The 19,545-nt window shown below is 46.4% G+C and overlaps 1 protein-coding gene across 1 annotated transcript in view; it reads left to right on the top strand.

Annotated features, from left to right (window-relative positions):
- T265_10936 (hypothetical protein) overlaps positions 1 to 19,545 on the top strand; it is a gene marked incomplete at both ends in the record, with an annotated part of 50,695 nt that overhangs the window by 26,328 nt on the left and 4,822 nt on the right. The window contains 9 exons of the mRNA XM_009177452.1: positions 2,437 to 2,606; positions 3,346 to 3,481; positions 4,214 to 4,581; positions 5,493 to 5,675; positions 7,984 to 8,109; positions 11,389 to 11,532; positions 12,683 to 12,883; positions 16,188 to 16,391; positions 17,893 to 17,997. Coding sequence (XP_009175716.1) covers positions 2,437 to 2,606; positions 3,346 to 3,481; positions 4,214 to 4,581; positions 5,493 to 5,675; positions 7,984 to 8,109; positions 11,389 to 11,532; positions 12,683 to 12,883; positions 16,188 to 16,391; positions 17,893 to 17,997 — 1,637 coding nt within the window. The remainder of the gene's footprint in view (positions 1 to 2,436; positions 2,607 to 3,345; positions 3,482 to 4,213; positions 4,582 to 5,492; positions 5,676 to 7,983; positions 8,110 to 11,388; positions 11,533 to 12,682; positions 12,884 to 16,187; positions 16,392 to 17,892; positions 17,998 to 19,545) is intronic.

The raw sequence follows: 19,545 nt of genomic DNA, 5'->3' as shown, positions 1-19,545 counted from the left end.
CCCCGGGAGTTTCACTTGATGGCCGGTCACCCAGTGGGGAGGTATNTTGTAGGGAAACATTTTCACCTCACCGCGCACCTTTCATCCTTCTTCCGGATAAGCGGATGGATATTTCAATCACAAACGCATTGAATATCCGAGAATCATCTCCTTTATAGATAGGTTACACTGTGTCCAAACGTGTTGTATACATGTAACCTATACATGCAATGTTCGCCGTAAAACGCATTCGGATCACTCAACACTTATAGTAATGAACATAAAGACTGGTAGCACGTTCGTCCGGTGCAGCTCACCTTCATGTTAATACAGTACTCCCTCCCTATAAGGAGTAGCCATTCATCACGGCTCCCTGCTTTTTAAAGAACCCTCATCCGGGAAATTCTTTGAATGAAACAGCTCTGCAAATCCGTTTGTGCCTGCTACGTGAAATCCTCTTGGTAACAAAGTTGTCCGGCTATCGATTTGGAGGAGATTTACATTCGCAACGTGATGTTTAACGCGAACGAACCGGCCACCCTTGTCAGTTCCGAGTTTACTTCATTGGTGTTGTAGGTGAATCGGGCCTTACCTGTCTGAAACAATTCAGGACATGACAAATGCTAATTTGTTTGCGATTGAACGCATTATTATGGACTGGATCATTAGCGGAATACACTCGTTTGCAAACTCATTTGTTTTTTCGAGAGACTCACCTGGAACCCAGTTGAATCTCTCGTTTGTGATGTATCCAGGCAACTGAATGTGCTGCACCAGGTCTCCTCATGTTTCAGTCGCTATGATATTCGAGATATCGCGATACATGTGTATCTTTGTAATGTACTGCTCATAAGGTTGCTGAAAACTTGTCGCCACCCCACGGCCGGTTTCGCCCTTGAGGCTCATTAGGTAGGCGCAGTCCCCGAGTTAGTTTGCAAATGAGTGTATTTCGCTAATTTCGTACAATTTGGTTTCAAGTAGAACAAGGTTGACGGAAACTCGGGGACTGTGCCTACCTGATGAGCCCCAAGAAGGGCGAAACCGGTCGTTGGCTGTCGTAGAGTTTTCAGCAACCTTGTGAGTAGTGCATTACAAATGGACTGGATCATCTTTAATGAAGGATTCTTCACGGAGCTGCTTGTCCTTCAACAGAGAGGTTGTGAGTTCTGGCAAATCAGGATAGAGCAATCGAATGTTTGCGAGAGCGGGTTATTGGCCATTGCCAAATTTGGCGCATAATTAAAAACAACACTGGGGAATTGTCGACTGTGTTTTGAGACGAAGGTAGTTCAAAATTGAGATATTTGCTTAACCTGAGCAATTTTCTCGAATACTGGAACTGCGCCCACTAAGTAGTACGGTTTTTGTGTAACCTGACGGCGGCCAAAAAACAGTCTCGAATCTCCTTTAGACTGACCTTCTAGTTAAACAATTTATGGAAGTTGGAAGTAGTTTAAACTGGTATACCTTTTAGTTTCCCGTCACTTGCTGATTACGTCGAGAAATATAGGTGAACTAACCATAGTCTCGAAAACGTCAAAGCAGAAGACACTTGTGAGTGTAAAATGTAATTCCACATTGCAGAACAACTAGGACAGTCCGTGTATATTGAGTTTTGACTTGTGTTTTCCGGGCTTTGTTTTAAACGTTTAATATATTCGAAACTTTTCTCGCGATCGTGTGACAGGATATCCGAGACTGCTACCACGCTGAGCTCTCGCTTAAAACTGGTTGGACGGGGGAAAGCCTTTTAGTGATGCCGTATTAGTATTGACGTGGGTTGTTTTCACTCGTTTGAAGACTGACCAATCTAAACTGACTTCAGCCATTTGTGAACCGACAAACTATCTTGTGTTCTTCTCTACATGGTCTTGCCGAAAAGAAACTCGTCATCCTCAACTCCCTCCTCAAGGGTTTCTTTTGTGATGGATCATCATTGTACTATCCTACACTCAATTAGGGCAAGATGGCTCAATTGAGTAGAGCGCGAATTTACTGGAGGGAAGGTCCATGGTTCAGAACCGACCTCTGCTCCTCGACTCCCCCTGCCTAGGCTTGGGCAACCTGGCAGTATCTCCGCCTTCGTGCTTCCTTCAGGTGACATAGCGGCAAGGCACCGAAAGGGTGTTACAACCGAACGACTATGAATAACGTTTTCTGCTCATTTGTTGGTCGACACCATTCTGTATCATGAAACACAGCTTGCAATGAATTTTCCGGACTCTGTCTGTACTTTTTGACCGAGTTGTTCTCGATTTTGTTCATCAATTCGAACCGTTTAGATTAGGCAGTGTAGTGCAATGGTGGACGCTCTCTGTTTACCTCACACTAATCCACATCCTTTTCCGCGGTGGAACTCTATCTGTTTGAAGTTTTACAGTAATCTGATTCAGGTCCCATCTTCCATAGGGAAAACTCATGCTTGTCTTGCCTAAATTTCCTTTTATTTTTCCGTAGATGAGTGCATCTTCTTCACCGTGTGTGTCCGTTTGGTACTGTCAAGTTTGGACAGGCCCTTCTCGCTCTATCGAGTGTGTCGTGCGCGTATCTATCGATCGGACGAACTGTTCTGGTTGATGGCAGACCGGAAGCCCGTGATACAAGACTTTACCATCCATTTGTCCGAGGTTAGTCAACAGGTTTCCTGTTAATCACCCATAGGACTCTTTGATCATGAGTCTCGCTTCATATATCTGCCAGTAATAGTACCCCTTCCCTGTTGCATCTATCTCCAGTGTGTTCAAGAAGAGGAAACGGTTGTATCTACCCCGATTCCCGAAAATTATCTGCTCAAAGTTGTTAAGTAGTGTGAGGCCCATTTAAATTATTAGTTGAGTCCGCCCTGTTCGAATCCGTCACAGGGGCCCTATTTGTCCACAGCTGATGTGTCGCGTGATCTATGTAGGCACACCTGCTCCCAACGATTTTGCGTGTCCGGACTAACAACTTCACCTGATCTCAGCACGCTGTTGGTTTGACTCAATTCACGGGGTCCGTACTTGAGGTTACGTGGTTCTCAACTTGGTTGGTTCTAATTACGTGGGATTGATCCCATTCAGTCTATCGTGCGGAGAATTCTATATAAAGAAGATATGACCTCGAGCAATGGCAAGTTGCGGACGCTCTCATAAATGCATACGGGGTCACTTGTTTTTCTATTCTTTGGCAAGTTTGGGAATTAATCGGGTGCAAACACCGTGCATTGTATGATACTGCGTTATTATTCAACATTCAATACTGTTATTATTCAATTCGAGGTGGTCAACTTCATCTTCATTCACCACATCCTCGGTTGCTTTCAGAAAGCCATCTGCGATTGCTTCTTCATATCGATCGAATCCGTTTTTTTTGTTGATCTCATTGCAGTACGTCGATGAAGAACAGAATTTATTCATCGGCCGATTTGTTGAAGCACTCAAGATAGTTCCCTCTGGCTTGACTCAAGGCCCCACAAGTGTTGGTCCAAGCCCACAGTCCACACTGGCAGTTGACCTCAAAACGGGTAAGCCTGTGGTGACTTGTGCTCCAAAATCTGTTTGACCCATTTTTATACGCCCCCCCCCCCCCGAAATTCTCGTCGAAAGACTGGCTTCTTGTTCTTTGCCCTCCCGTGAAAGAGTTGTTTTTTTTCGGGGGAAAGGAGGGTTAGATAAACCCTGTTTCCAAACCAACAACAATGAACTATTCCGCCGGTTGTTGAATGTCTCCTTTCTGCCACTGTAGATGGTTGACCGCGCTAATAGTTATAACGAAGTCGCCAGCCGCGTCGTCCGCAAACGTGAAAGCGAGTTTTGTAAATTTGCACGGTTGGCACTTCCTTCTAGGAGATCAGCTAAAAACATGGATTGGTACTGTCATAACAGGTGCGCGATGGTTCGGTGTAGTATATGTTATCCGTTACGGACACCGACATTATGTGGATCTAGCATCCAACCGTATGAGCCATTCACTGTGGATTAAACCTACGTACGACCTGGTTCACTTGACTGCAACACGCCTACTTCAAGCCGCCAGTAAGATTTTGGCTTCAAATTGGAAAACGATAACCAAATGAACTTCCCTTTTAAGACACAACAAACAGGCGACCAGGAATAATATCGCTCTTGTAACACTGTGCAGCTATTCATTTACAAGTGTGTATCTGGTGCAGAAACTTCACCGTTTTTCGGCTGGCGTCAGCTTACCTTTTGTTCTTGATCACCATTTTTTTCTGTTCTCTTTCTCCTCCCCACAGGATCTTTCGACAACGAGGATGACGATGAAAATGAACCATTGATGAGCGGTCACGGGTATGTATCACAAGAGGTCACCGACGATCAATTGCTGAAAGACTGGGGATCACTCATTCCTGAATGGCATGCCAAGCTGAAGGAGAACCCACCTCCACTGTGCCCTTCGGCTAGTAACCCTGATAAATTGCTACTGAGCGGAACAATGGGACCACGGAGCGAGGTTGTAGGTAACGCGTTTTGGTTACGAATCAAACGCCTGGTGAATCTTGGTGTTCCGGATGCCCTGCGTGCCGAAGTATGGCCATTGTTGGCTTCATGCACCTCGGGAGAATCGGATTTAATGAGCGTCTATCGAATTTTACTCACAAAAGTAAGCAGTTCTCGACGTTGTGGTTATTTCTCTTGTTGCTAGCTAAAGGTGAAAAACAATGCAGAAGCGTTGGTACTGCGATTGTTTTTCTCATGACTGTAAAGAGGGCTTATGTTAACTGTAGTCCCATGAGCAACTGATCTCCTCTCGTTTATACCTGCAAATCTAAATTCATCATATTTGTTGCTCCATTCATTTTCGTAATGTTTTTCTGATTGGTTCATCAATCTGTTCGCTCAAGTTATTGACATTTTGTCTCTACTAACGCACATCGGTGTGTCCGCCCTTCCTAAGTGCGCCCGTCTGGTTTACAAACGACTATCTGTTATGTGGAACGTCGTAAGACTGTGAGAGACCTTTTCCTCGTAGCTGTTCGCGTCTTGTGTTACATTTCCGCCTGTCTTTTTAACGTGTGATGAGAATATTGCAAGCTTCGAAATAGTTCGACGCTACCAGTGAAAGAAAGAGGACCTTCGCTGCGGAGTTATTTATTAGAAAATGCCAACTAACCGGTTACGGACCATTGGACAGGGAAACAAAACTCTCATTTGCATCTTATTTACAAAAACTGGACCTCCATCTTCTCCTGAACGCGTCTTCTTGAACTTCCCTGGATATTCATTGGCTCCAACCAATCATCGCTCAAATCCAAGCAAATGTTACAAAGCAACTCCACAAATTCCGCAATAGATCGCCCCTTTTCAAGAGACGCAAAGCGAAATTCCAAGAACAACACATACTACTCGCTTGCTTCCCCATCGGTAGTGGCACCGTCACACCAGTACACAACGGCCTTGTTCTTAAAGTGTTCGTAACCAATAACTCACCTAATACCTCTATCAATCGTGTTCCTACCCTCAACGCAATGTCGGTCTTACTTCGTCTCAATTTTGTCTCGTTTACCCCGGCAGCCATGTAAGCACGATGCCGTGATTCAGCGTGATCTCGCCCGCACATTTCCCGCTCACAGCTTCTTCCGCCAACAGGTCGGGCAAGAGTATTTGTTTCAAGTTGGTCGAGCCTACGCCCTTTACGATGAGGAGGTTGGCTATTGTCAAGGCCTATCCTTCTTTGCTGCAGTACTTTTGCTGCATGTAAGTTGCACATCGCTCAACACTGACTGTTGATACCTGTTTTTTTACTAGGTTTCGTGTTTCACTCATACCGTTGGTTCGGACGCTGCCCTCCGATAACTTACCTTTGTTTTTTACTCGTTCGTTCGTCCACAATTCGCAGGTCTCAGTCGACTTTGAAGAGGACACGCTAAGGCTAAGCATAGTTTCGTAGCCTTTGAAGTAACTTGTTCGAATTCCTATATGATTTCTCGTATAAGATCCGTGCTCGAGAAGTACCTGTAACAGATTGTTCGTACCTCAAATTCTTTGCCCTAATTCCCTTGACATACGTAGAGTGTAAAACATTGAAAGTGGTTTTAGCCTTCACCACTTCCTCGGCGACACTGCTTTTAGTGCAACTTAGATTCAGGATCCGGAATCGGGTCCTCTTAACATGTGTTTTGAAAGCAAACTGATCGGCCACACTTCTAATCGAACCTTGCTGAAGTTTTGTTGCACAGTTCGCTTTCCACTGACCTGTTGTACGACAGTGGTTTCTTCACTTCAACCAGCATGACGAATTGCTGATCGAACGGATTAGCTTTCACTCGCTCTGTTTGTTAGCCGTAATCCAGCGTGCACGGGCCGGTTCGCATGTACTTTACAATTGGCTGTTGCACATGAACTCAGTCCTTATTCTGTGTTGGTTCAATGTCTCAATTTCACCAAGTGACGGATGATGCACGTTGCATGGAACCACCGCTCACAGCTGTGCTGCATCTGATTTTCCGGGTCCAAGGCCATCGCGGAATGGCAGCAGCAATAGTGTAGACACTATCCTTGCCAGGCTTCTTGAGGAGTTTGTCTCCGTATACCTATGCTTCTGCCCCCATCGTGATTATCCTGATTATTTCACACCAGCTGGGTAGCGATGGGTTGCAGCTCCGCCTTCGCTAGAGCTTATCAACACTGCGCGGTGGACCGTACTGTGAGTTGAATCCTGGTCACTTGGGTTGGATTCGAGCTTGTCACCATCACTCCAGTGTCCCGTCAGAATGGACGAGATTGTTCACGCTTGAAGGCTGTATGTAACTTGGTGTCTATCCTGTTGTACGACGTAGTACTTGGCTCAGTTCGGTACTGTTTTGTGAGCCATAACAAGAGTGACCAACCAGAGTGCTTACGTCAATTCACCACTTCAACAGATGTCGCAGGTAATCATTTATCACCAAGGAATGTTTATGGCTGAACTGGTTCACATTCCCTACGGACAGACAAGGTCTGGCCAATCCTGAAACCACACTCTACAATGCAGTTCATTCTGATTGAACCTGTCAGATGGGTTTAAAGGGATCTTTCACGTTACGCGGGTTTGTTGTTCCTACTTTTGACTGTAAATCTGGGTAATCCTGACCTGTGAACGAATCAAAGTGGCCGGTAGCTTCTCAATCGATATATAAAGTAGTTGATGCTCTGGAGATGCGCCAAAATAGATTCGTGACCAACCGTGTGTGGGGTATTGTCGGGTCGCCCGGGTCCAAATAGAAGTAAGCAGTTGTGCTCTCAAACTCCGTGGTTACTTCTTTCTTAGGGTCCCAGTAGGGGGTGAGGTGGCCCAAGTGGATAGAGCGTGAATTTACTGACCGACCTCCGCCTCTCGACTTCCCCTGTCTAGGTTTGGGCAACCTGGCAGTATCCCAGCCCTGGTGCTTTCTTCGGGTGGCATGGCAGCTAGGCATTAGAAGGGTGCTACAGCTGAACTCCAGGGTCCCAGTAGCTGCTTTAGTAAATCCTATTTGACCGTCATTCACAGGCGTTGGAACAGATCAGTTCAGTAGCTTGTGAACATCACACTCCCTATTGAATACGGACGCATATTTTTCAGGACCCTTACCTGTAATTGACGGGCCACAGTACGCATTCCGAACCAAAGCACCCACTTAGGGCTGGACGTTAAATTTAACTCGAGTGCCCCCAGCTTCTTGTTTGATTCCATCTTTCGTTTCGCAGGTGTTCACTGGCTTCACAGAATCGATTATGACTTGTGTCCAAAAACGCATTCTATTTTGTTGGTAGCTTGGATTTCAAGTGGGAAACTGGTCGAATGTTTGGTAGATGCGATGTACAGTGTGTTCTTCCGCTTAGCCAGACGATGGTAACGCCGGTTGCCTGTTATATGTTAATCTCGATCATCGTACTTCGTCTCTTAGTTGTCATTCAGATAGTCCGTTAAACGAAACGCCGGGTCCAGAAAGACATTGCAGCCCTCGGCTAGCATACTCTGTACGCTATCGCTTGAATGTCATGGTTTGCCATCATCCAACGAAACATTGCCCTTATCTTCCAGATGCCCGTGGAACAAGCGTTTGCGCTCATGGTCCAGGTGAACAACCATTACGGTGTTCGGGAGTTGTTTCTGAATGACTTTGACGGACTACACATGCGACTTTATCAGTTGGAGAAAATTGTCCAGGTGAGAGTTTATTTTGTGTGTGTGGGGTCAACCATTTTATCATTAGATTGTGATATTTCTGCCTATCATAGCCACTTGGTAAATATGCCAATGACTCTATCCTCACATCTGATGTTTATCTGTTCTAAGGTATCGTTGGGTAAAAGAGTGAATCACGATCTCAACTCGCCGTTGGTTAGCCCACCTAGCTTCGGGGGCGTATTGTGCTTAACATAGTTGCTGTATCGCTTCCATCCGTTCTGAGTGCTCGGTTTTCAGTCACGATCCGTTTGTTCCGGATTGTGACTGCACCTGCGAACTCCAATCGGTAGCCAGGCTTTCTGAAATGCCTTAACCAGGAATGTTAATCACGTTGTCACTTGTCTGGGAGGACTCACACATGGCCAGAAGATGGCGATAATAACATCTATTATTTTCATGATTCCCTCTTCTCTTTGGCTCACGTTTTCGTGTGATAAGAATAGGGATCTTGTAGTAGCAAGAACAAGATAGTGTCCGACAATCGGACAATTAACTGGCATCCGAATCCCTTATCCGCCACTAGGAGAAGGAATTGGGCGGAACTGTTTTGTTCGTCTCCTGTCCATGTGTTGATTTCTTCTATTTTTTATATTGTACAACGCGATTCCCCTTTGTTATTTTGGTCTGTGCTTTTTTGTTTGTTTTTGTTTTGTTTTTGACCTGAACGTAAACCGTTCTTTGACCTTGTCATCGGACGTATCGTTTAAGTTCCCACGTGGTTTCGCTAGCTTGTAAACACGTGGCTCCGAGTCGGTGTGGACTTTGAGACCCGTTAGGAATTAGCAGTTCCTAAACCGGTGTATAGAAGCCGGCATAGTCCCACGATTTGTAAAGCTTTATCATTTTATTATTGTACTTATAGTACCGCATTTGTAGATAAACCTCCATTTGGGGCTTTGCGCTTAACTCGACGTGGTTCAACAGATTGCTGGAATCAATCTATACCATGTAAATTTCTTCCGGACCCTACTACTACGGAAACTGAGGTTACCAAGAATGACCGTGTTGGGCTGGCTGTACAACCAGTAGCCTTGTTCCGTAGCTGGTGGAAAGAGTGATCTCCTCTCCCGCATCCAAAAGACGAGGTGTCGAGATCGTTAGTCGCGCTCACCGTGTGCTGCAAATGTGACCTTCGAATTCCTTCAGACCAAGAATTCTGCCTGGAGTGGAATTCGATACAGCTGCGAGTGAAGGAACGGGAGGACATCTTGCAAGATCTTTTCTCCGCCTGCTGTATAACCTAATCAGTTAACCTAACTATGCCTTTGTGTAAATAGTGAAATCTCGACCAGCAATGAATCTGCTGATTGATTGCAGTGTTATGGAACGGTGACTTCTCGTCAAACAAACAAGGACAATATTGTTTATAAACAGGAGTTCCGGTTGAAGCTTCATCAGGCATGTAATGTTTTCTATAAAAGCGACATATATTCGCTCTCAGCTGAGACTTTTAAGAAGAGGTCATTGGTCAGCCGTGTCAAGGTCAACGCTTTCACGTGACTTTTTCTTGATAGAATAATGGTTAGTGTAACCTGATTGTTATGGATTCTACTGTTCCTGGTGGCGTCTAGTGAATCCAGCTGATTGGTTTGCTGGTGTGATCTCTATGGACAAGATGGTTTGGAGTTGCACGTGTCTTTTACTGCGACGGCTCTTGTGCCTCCGTGACCCATTGATCTATACTGGGTTGTGTCCGTGCGACGCTCACAGTTTTTCATACCAGAATGGTCAATAGTTAGTGATCTGAACAACACAGTCTCCTGGCCATCCAGGTTGGGGAGGGAGAATGTACTTGGCGACTTGCTCTATAGAAATGGCAATGCGCTTGCGTTTTCCACCAAATTCCGCTACCTTGCGGTCAGCCAAAAGCTGTGGTCGAAGAGCGCAATTGTCCTCTTTCCTAAGTCTGGGTGCCCTGGCAGAATCCCATTTCACGTACAACCATAGTGTCTTCGACTGATAATACTCGGATGCGAAATGGGCCTTCGCCTGGTGTCCGCAACTGGGTCGGCTTATTTGCTGCATACAGCAAGACGGGTAAGTGAAAACAGGCTACTGCTGACACCTTCCTTCTTATATTTTCACGTATTCCTTGTTCTACCGTACCCCATTCCAATTTGAATATGTTCCATGTCCCAGCACTAGGACTGACCGATTCGCTCGCCTTGCAGCACGCTCATTTGGGGCTTCTGTTTGTCCGGATTCAGTGCCGACCCTGAAAGGCTGTTTTAAAACCCCGAAAACCTAACCTAAAAATCCAAGCTGGAAAGTGACGCCATATCCTGTCTGGGAACGAGCTAATCACACTGCTAATCAGTGGCTCTTGGTCGAATGGTTAAGTGTTCAGACTACGAGTCGGGGGTTCGAGACTCTCTGGAGTTTCGTCCGATGCGCACTGCTGATTATTCGCAATAAAGATGAAACAGCTGAACAGTGCTCCTCGGGTTTACAGCATAGATTGGCTTCACCTTCACGAACAGTTGGAGTATGTGCCACTTTGGCTCAGCGAAAGAATTTTTGGTCACAAGCGTCTTGTTTTCAGTCAGTTTCAGACTGTAAACGTTTGGGATACTGTCGTAATTCGAGTAGAGCCATGTGAGGGAACAGAAAGGGGTTAAGACTGAGATTCTTTGTAAGGACCTTGGAAGGGTATCAGGCACGTGCACTTTCAACATTCCAGGTAGATGCCCCTGTTCTTCTTCATCCTCATTTTTAACAACTGGGACAATGTTGTTGAGATGCTTTTTTTCATACACAACGCAGTTTTCCTATGTTTCACGGCTTCCTTGACTCTGTGTGTATCAACCGGTGTCAGCACTGGGGGGTATTCTTATACTCTTGTGCAGTCTATGACCTTGTCGGTACTTAACTGCACGTGAAAGATAGCGCAGAAAACTTGAGAGTGTGTGTGTGGTATGTACAGTCATATATTGACGGACTAGCCAGTTGTTTTATTCAGAGTCATGCTCATCCGATTATGAAACGTGGAATGGTGACTCAGTCGCTACAAAAAGTTGTGGATCAGGGCCCAGAGTGAAGCTCTCCAGGAACCTGCGTCCCCCCCAAATGACGGACAGCCTCCACCTCGATAACTAACGTTTCTTCAGCTCCACAGGCGCATCTTGTGCTTCTTAGTCAACTTTGCTCCAGAGATTTCGTATTGTGTTCACCATTCAAGCACGTCTTCATGTTTCACCTCATCCGCTTTACTGCTGAAGTCACGCATTCTGTAATGTCCTATCGACTTTTTTCTCGTAGGATCAACTCCCCGACGTGGCCAAACACTTTTCTGAATTGGGTCTGGAGACGCATATGTACGCGAGTCAATGGTTTCTGACGCTGTTCACCGCCAAGTTCCCACTGCAGCTCGTCTTTCATATTGTGGACTTGTTTCTGGCTGAGGTTAGTCCTTTTTTTTCCTGGCAATCGAGATGGTTAGAGCGCAGATTTCTGGGCCGGAAGGTCCATGGTTCAAATCTATCTCTGTTTCTCGATTTACTCTATCTAGGTTTGAGTAATCTGGCATAATCGCAGCCCTCGTGCTTCCTTCGAATGGTATCTAGGCACTGGGCCGGAAGGTCCATGGTTCAAATCTATCTCTGTTTCTCGATTTACTCTATCTAGGTTTGAGTAATCTGGCATAATCGCAGCCCTCGTGCTTCCTTCGAATGGCATGGTATCTAGGCACGGAAAGGGTGCTACAGCTGAACGATTTCATTGCCAAATTTCTTTGATAGACTTTGATAGGATGCTTGAAGTAGATTTCGACCCGCATATGCGACCGCCTTGTGTAATCTTAGTCATTTTGCAAATTGTTGGGAAGATGGTGCGCAAAGCAAGAGCGTTGAGGGTAACCGATGTAATTCAGGGGTACGATCCATTGTTCTTAGAAGATAGACGCGACGTGATGAAGCTCATTTCTTCCGAATCGCCTATAACTATTCGTCACCCAAAAGAAGAGGTGAATTTCTAATCAGTAAACGTAAACGCGAGGATCCAGTGTTTTGTACGTAGAACCCTTGCCATGACTCATTCAAACACAGAATGTTTAGAATTACTCACTCCCAAAAGTCACCCCGTGGATAAAATTACTCATATCACATCCCTACGAAACAGTGGGTAGATCCGTCCTACGCTATCAGCCAGCAAACTAGGCTGAACTTTTTTTCATTCTGTGGGTGTGCTTACAAAGCACAAAGAGCAGGCTCAGTACGGTCATCTGCAGGGCACTTTCTCGGCACCACTGTACTGCAGTTAGGTACGCGCACGCATAACTGGTATGCTGCTATGAACGATTATGACAATCACAGCTGTCCATCCGTGTTTGATCCTCTTTTCTGATAACATTGACAGACCAGACGATCTCAAAAGCCCCCTACGCATCTGGGTGTACGCAAGCAATCCGAATTTCAGCTGCTTTGGAAGCTACGGCTTCCCTTTGAATGGGCTGCATATGCTACGATTGTAGTAAGGCGTCACATTGGGTGAAGTGTATACAAAGAGTGCTTCATTTAATGCTACTTGTTGCCTTCATTATCCAATCTTACACCAGCTTGAATTTCCGCTTTTGTTCTCAACTCAGGGTATGGTCTTCATCTTGAAAGTCGCGTTCACTCTGCTACGATTGGCCCGACGTGATTTGCTTGGACTCGATTTCGAAGGTGTCCTGAAGTATCTGCGCGTCACCATGCCCAAACGGTTTATCGATGTGGAGGCAGGAAACGAACTGCTAACGATGGCGTTATCCGCACGGGTGCGTTTCGGTCTCATTTAGTTCCATGTGAAATTCTGCTTCTCCCGGATATTGCTTGCTCATTTTCGTGGTGTTGTCTGGAGATCTCATTGTGCAGATAATCAGTGAATTCCCTCAGTTTTATATACACTGTAAGAGGACAGTCTGCAGGCGATCGTTTTGTCGTGCGAGTTCGAAAATCGCTCTTTAAGTGTGGTATCGATTGAGTCGGAATGCTACAAATTTCGTATATTTTGGATAGCCATCTCGTACTAGGGGCATATTTTTGTAATCAATATTATTAGATTCTTTTTCCGAACGTGGGTCCAGTGCCAGATTTTCAACCTTCCTTCTTGAAAACGCAGCGATTTCACTTGGGCTAGTAGCTCTGGATTTCGATATCCGGAGGTTCCAGTGCTGGCTAGCTGGCCGACATTCGATCAAATTGACCCTGATATCGGTGTAATCTAGGGTTTGAGCCTATATAATTTGAGTACTTAGTTAGTGATCGGTAGCTTTGGGACTTTTTATGAGAGCGATAACACGGCAAGTCTTGATAGGTTCGGGCGCATCCATTTTTTCCTCAATCATGTCGTGATCCATCCACCTTAGTCGCCTGACTTCTCACGTTCAGTGTCGGCGGCTTAGAAATTTCCAGCTCCTGTATGCCCAAGGAGCCGTGACTTAAAATTTCGTGTCTGGCGCGAATCTACTGACCGGAAGGTCCGTGGTTCAGACCCAATCTCTGCCTCTGGACTTCCCCTGTATGAGCTTGAGCAACCTGACAGTATCCCGGCCCTCGTGCTTCCTTCGGATGGCAAGGCAGCTAGAAACCGAAAGGGTGCTACAGCTGGACTATTTGTATTCTATTTTTTCCACAATAATATGCGGTCCGCTTACATGTACCTACTTTTGGGTGATGGTGCCTGTGCTTTTGGTGAATCATACAAGGTCCGTGACATGTCAGTGTCGACCCTCACGTACATCGTCTTCATTCTCATCTGTAGTGAATGCCTTTTGAATTCTGTTAATCGAGTCATGGTCGCTCTGGTCCGATCGAAGCAGTGCCAGTTCCCATCAGCATTAACCCAGAGGATGGTGGGCTTGTTCCCTCACACTGGTCGTGCCGGGCACTGCGGCATATATTATATGTTGATGATTGGTTCATGGTTAACGACCCTTGTAAACGTGAGAAAAAATGCTGATTGGATGCTTGTTATCGGACGAAAATTGCGGTCTGCTTTCAGCTTAGATTTCCTAATAGATTCTTTTATCCGATTGGGGCGGACACGAAGCTAGGCCGGATTGCATTGAGGTTTACATGTTACTAATCACTGGCTCAGTAGTAGGACGGTTATTCGGAAAGTTTATGCTGTTTGTGCAACTGGTGATCTTCGTCTGTTTTGTCGACGTCCCAGTCTTTTGGAGCGTGGGTTTACTCGTATTGAATTCCCGTGTGAGTTTGGCCCCAATAACCGTTAAATTAATTTCTGACTTTCAGCTAGAACGAACGAGCTTATGCCCCAGGAGACAATGTTTTTCCTCTCCTTTTATTTAACGTTCATCTTCTACACTAGGTTGATGAAAAAGCATTTGGCTAATGCATGTGCCCTAAGTCGGAGGATTCCATCAATAGGCTATCGCCAAACCGTGGCATTTTAAGTCGATTCATAGTTTTTTCACATTCCAAATGGCTTGACGCTGTCCAACCGGAGGCTGCAGAATTTTGGCTGATGTGCTGGGACAGTTCCCAGTCGCACGAACGAGGATCTCAGCAACTTCCGGAATTGAAGCGGAAAGATGAAGTGAACGACACATGTGTTACACAAATTAGCTGACCCACCCTGTCCCGTCTAGTTAGTTGTTGGAGTCACCAACCCCCAAGGATCATGATTAGTCTCTCGATGATCGACACCTACACATTTTCTTCATTTTTTTTACCTCTATCGCGTAGCGGAGCCATGCCGATTACGGACAAAGATCTGTATATCGCATTTGTCCAGATAGAAACTTCTTGAACCCACGGGTCTGGTTAGAAACCCCTAAACTACGTATTACGGTGAACTTCTATTCTATCGAACATTCAGCAAGGAATGAACTTGCTAACTCTTCTACCCTGTGGCTGCCTGCATTGTGCGGACCTCGAAAGGGTTTACTTTTAACATGCATGGCTGTGAGACTTGGCCTACTCGAGCAGCGGAACTGAGACGTCTTCAGGTGTTCGACAATCTTTGTCTCAAAACCATAGCCCGTGTGGGTTCGTGCCGGCGAATCCGTAATGAGGCAGTTAGAAAGCGCGTTTTCGCTTGTCCAACGGGTACTTCCATAGAAGAGTGTGTCCATCACCAGAAGCTGCATTGGTTGGGACATGTGCTGCGTATGCCGAACCATCGTTTGCCGAAGAGTGCACTGTTTTCCATGCCCAATTCAGAGAGGCGGCCAACCCTTGACTTGGTAGATCAATATGAAGGAGATCACGAAGCGCTTGGGTTCTGTCGGTGCTACTCGCCTTCCAGGATGGGGACCGTGTGCTCCTCACTGTGCCTGGTTGAAGAGACTACAAGTTATGGCTGCCAACCGATGTCAGTGGCGTTCTTGTTGTCAGTTTCAATCCAGATTGCCTGAGTGAATGTCTGGAGGTATAGGCACCTCGGAATGATTGTGGTAAGCCAGCACTAAGTCCCTTCTCCGCCCAACTTTGCTCTTTTCTTTACACTAAGGCTTTCAAATAAATCATGGTTGTACGGCAGTGAAGCATCGGTGTTGAACACTGATGTCATGCTATCGATGACGATGATGATGATGATGACCTATAGAGAATTTTTTGTGAAACCATGGCTAAGGTTTAGGTTTATGTAACCACGATGTACTGCTCATTTTACACAGTTTTTCGTCTTGTTCTACCAGAATTGCCGCGAAGTTAGGGTCAGAGACAGATTTCGTTTTCATGGGAAATTCAAATCAAATGGTTGCCTGACTACCATGGATTTGTGGTAAAAGTCGCCGGCTGCATTGCAATGAATTTGTCGAGAACTTCGACTGTTTCTGTCATCAGTCATCCTCACTTTGAGAGTTCTACAGATTCCAGCCCAATGTGAATCCGGGTTTGTACCCGGAATAGGAAACTGACCGTAAACCAACACGCGAGAAGGAAAACCCTGGTTCGATATGTTAAGCCACATTTTCAAATGATTTGTGGGTTCGTCCGTCTCTGTTGCGCCATTGTAGACATTGAACACCATTGCGGTCGCTTTGGGCACTATTCCATTTCATTTTTCTCCATTATTGACTCTCTCCGTAACTCTTGCTTTGGATTCACTACCAGGTCAGCTCATCCAAGCTGTGTAAATACGGTAAAGAATGGCGTGCAATGAGAGCCGCACAGATCGAATCGGACTCGCCAATCCAAGCACTGGAGCGGCAGGTGGCCGCTCTGCGCAATCAGGTCAATCATTTGGAACGCGAGAATGAAGCTCTTGCGTCCGGTCTGATTTCCAGCAAAACTTCCATGCATCGGCAAGTAGACAGAGTGAGTTTTTCAAGTGTCCCGCGTTAGTCCATCACCAGTCCTTGAACCCGTAGTTCCTGATCCGTTGTTTGGGCGGCGCCCACGTCAGACCTCTCAACACCAACTTAACTTCTATCGACATTCCTGCGATTCCTACTCATCCTCATTCACATCAGTTGGCGAATCCGTCACGTATCTATTGATATGAGCTTGTCAGCAGTGTATATCCGTGGTCGTGTCTGGATATTTTACCATCCGAAGTGAGCGTGCTATCACTGTTTCAGATCTACCTGAATTATTGCATCTCAGTAGGCCGGACAATTTACATTTATTCACAGCTTCACAATGCGATCGGAATGTTTCTTTGCATTTCTCATCCTAGATTGTGATTGTTTGGACTGTTTTGTCCTCTAGTGAATTACATAGTATGTTTTTTTCAAATTTCTTACTTGAACTTTAGTCTTTCGTCCTTGGTTCGGGGAACTGTTTTCGGGAAGTTCGTGTAGCTTGATACCTCTACAAATCGTCGAGTTGTGGGGGGAGGCTTTAATGGTTAGCATGGTATCGGCGGGGGATTTCTGTGTTTCTTGTCTCTATAAGAGCGTTGCGATTTACGGTCGGATGCTGACTCATTATAGGTTCTAACAGTACGCAGTTTTGTGCGCAAAGTCCCGATAGGACAGTCCTCAGTGTTTCAGGCCACCTCCATTTTCCGGATTCTTCCTCTCCAAGTTTGGACAACCTGGCATTTTCTCATCCATGTATTTCCTGTAGCTTCACTGATGGTCTCAGCACTCCCTTAAACAGTTTATCATGAGGAAAGAGGTAGTTGCTTTCTTCGAGAGGTCGTGCGCTTGGTCTTGGTTGACGGTGAACATTGCAGGCTTTCCAGAGGTTTACTGTCATTCGCAATTTCTCAAGTTCATGTTTTCAATGCCTGAGCACCAGCTACCGTATGTGCTTTTTTGCTCCGCCAACAACAAACTATGTCTCAGTGGTGCGGGAATTCCGACCATCAGTGTAAGTGACAACAATTGACTCCCGAATAGGATTCTTTACTGTACTAGGTGTGAAGTTCATCCATCATCCTCATCGATAACATAATGTGGTGCTTCATCACCGCCCTTCTTTCATGGACATCCCTTCTTTGAAGGGATGCAGTGGAGGAAAATTGGGGACTGAAATGTGATAGCCCGGAACAACCTCCAGACACTCGTTTGGACAGTCTAGATAGGAACGGACAACAAGAAAGTCGCTGACACCGATTAGCAGAATTGTGGTACCTCCAGCCAAGCTCAGGGAGAATCGAGCACAACCTGTCGTGGAGGAAAGTTTGCCGCAGCACCGTCTTTCGTTTTTCGAGGAATATCGTCTAACGTATAGCTTGGTTTCGTCTGTTACGGTTTTTTAACTGTGGATTCAACTTTTGCGTTGTATGTAAGCTGACGGAACACAGCAGTGTTCATAATATTTTTTTGAGCTATCGGTATATCCTTTGATTTCATCTGCTTACCCATTTCAGCTCGAAGATAAGGCAGAGGTGTTAACCCGTGAGCTTTTCGTTTCGAGGCAGGATCTTCAAGACACCTTGGAAGAAAAGCACCATCTGGAATCCGAAGTGACACAGGTACAATTTGTTCTTCATAATTTTTCCACCACAACAGTGTTCATCGATGTCCTCTCTTCAGAGCAACTTCTGGGACAATGCAACTTTGGGTTGACTTTTGGTCACCGCGCACCGAATCAACTGCGAAAGTGACTTTCTAGGAGAGAGTCAGCTAAAGTGTCCAAAGAACGAGTTTTGTAGGGTGCGCTGCCCTCCTTGTAGTCTTTTTTCAGCGAACAATTATATCAAAAACTGGGATCAAAACAGTGCTTATCCTGGCACACAACTTGAGTCGCGACCTAAAGCTGCCACCTTGACGTGGTAGTCGGGCTTGAGTGCTGCAGCGATCCCGTGGGCTACACCTGCTGGAACTTCGTTCCACAAGGTGCAACCATGCCAGCAAGGCCAAATGGGAGCAGCCAGACCAAGAGCAGCGAGACCCCGTACTACGAGTAATCGTGCTACGAGGCGGTCTGGGGGTAAAGTCGTACTGTCTTCTGCGACAGGAGTGTGAAAGCAGTAAGGAGTTTCCCCCAGGCGACCAGCATGTCCATATTTATGGAAGCAGCGATGCTGCCTCCCCCTGAAGAAGGACGGGTCAGAAAAGGTCGGCCCCAAAAACCGCACACTCCGATCGCCCAGCGGTTAACCGTGACCGCCGGCGCATTATCCAATACGGTCGATATACTTTTAAAACCAAAGAGCCCGGTGCCGCTCAAAAGGCACCTGCTGTGCGCAGCCGCATCAGGAATGAGACAGTAATGCCTTATTCCCTGCGCCCTCTGGTTATGCCAACCCCCTGCAGCCGAGTAGGTCAAACTGTTGAGTCGTCGGCTCCGGGCAGGGTCCCCAAAGGAAACCCTACATTTTCCCGCTGCCTCGTGGGTCAGACTTTTGAGTCAGAGGCTAGGGTCAGGGTACCCGAACAAAACCCTACGTCCTCCCACTGCCTTGTGGGTCAGACTTTTGAGTCGAAGGCTCAAGTCGGGGTACCTCAACCAAACCCCCTTCCTCGGCCTGGGCAACCGGGAAGTATCATTTGCCCTCGCAGTTCAGCGTCCACCGATGACCCTCCCCACCCGCTTCCCACCGCACAAGAAAAGGTCGCTGGGCCATTTGACTGTCAGTTATCTGCCCGAAGGTCCTTATGCTCCTCGCTGCCTACAAAAAATAAACAAAATAATAATAACAGGCAATGCTTGCTGAACGCTTGTACTCCCTTAAAATCGATGTATGCTGTGTCTCCGAAACACGCATACAAGACCCGAGCGTGGTTGTGCATCTCAAAACGCCAAGGCTGAACTCAGCTCTTTCACACTTCTCCCTCCGTGTGTCCGGTGACCCAGGAGTGACGACTCGTGGAATATATGGCATGGGAGTCGCACTCAGCCCCTGAGCCGAACGCGCTTTGCTGGATTGGATCCCAGTGAACAGTCGTCTCTGCGCCGTCCGGTTATCCAGCTCAATCAAGCTCAATGCCTCGCGGCATAAAAAGCGGTGCCTGTTTGTCGTGTCGGCTTATGCCCCGACGGACTGCAGTTCTGATGCGGAGAAGGATACTTTCTATCG

Source organism: Opisthorchis viverrini, assembly GCF_000715545.1.
Source record: "Opisthorchis viverrini unplaced genomic scaffold opera_v5_424, whole genome shotgun sequence".
Classification (NCBI taxonomy): Eukaryota; Metazoa; Platyhelminthes; class Trematoda; order Opisthorchiida; family Opisthorchiidae; genus Opisthorchis; species Opisthorchis viverrini.
The sequence above is the reverse complement of the archived record's forward strand: the minus strand, read 5'-3'. Positions and strand labels throughout refer to the sequence as shown.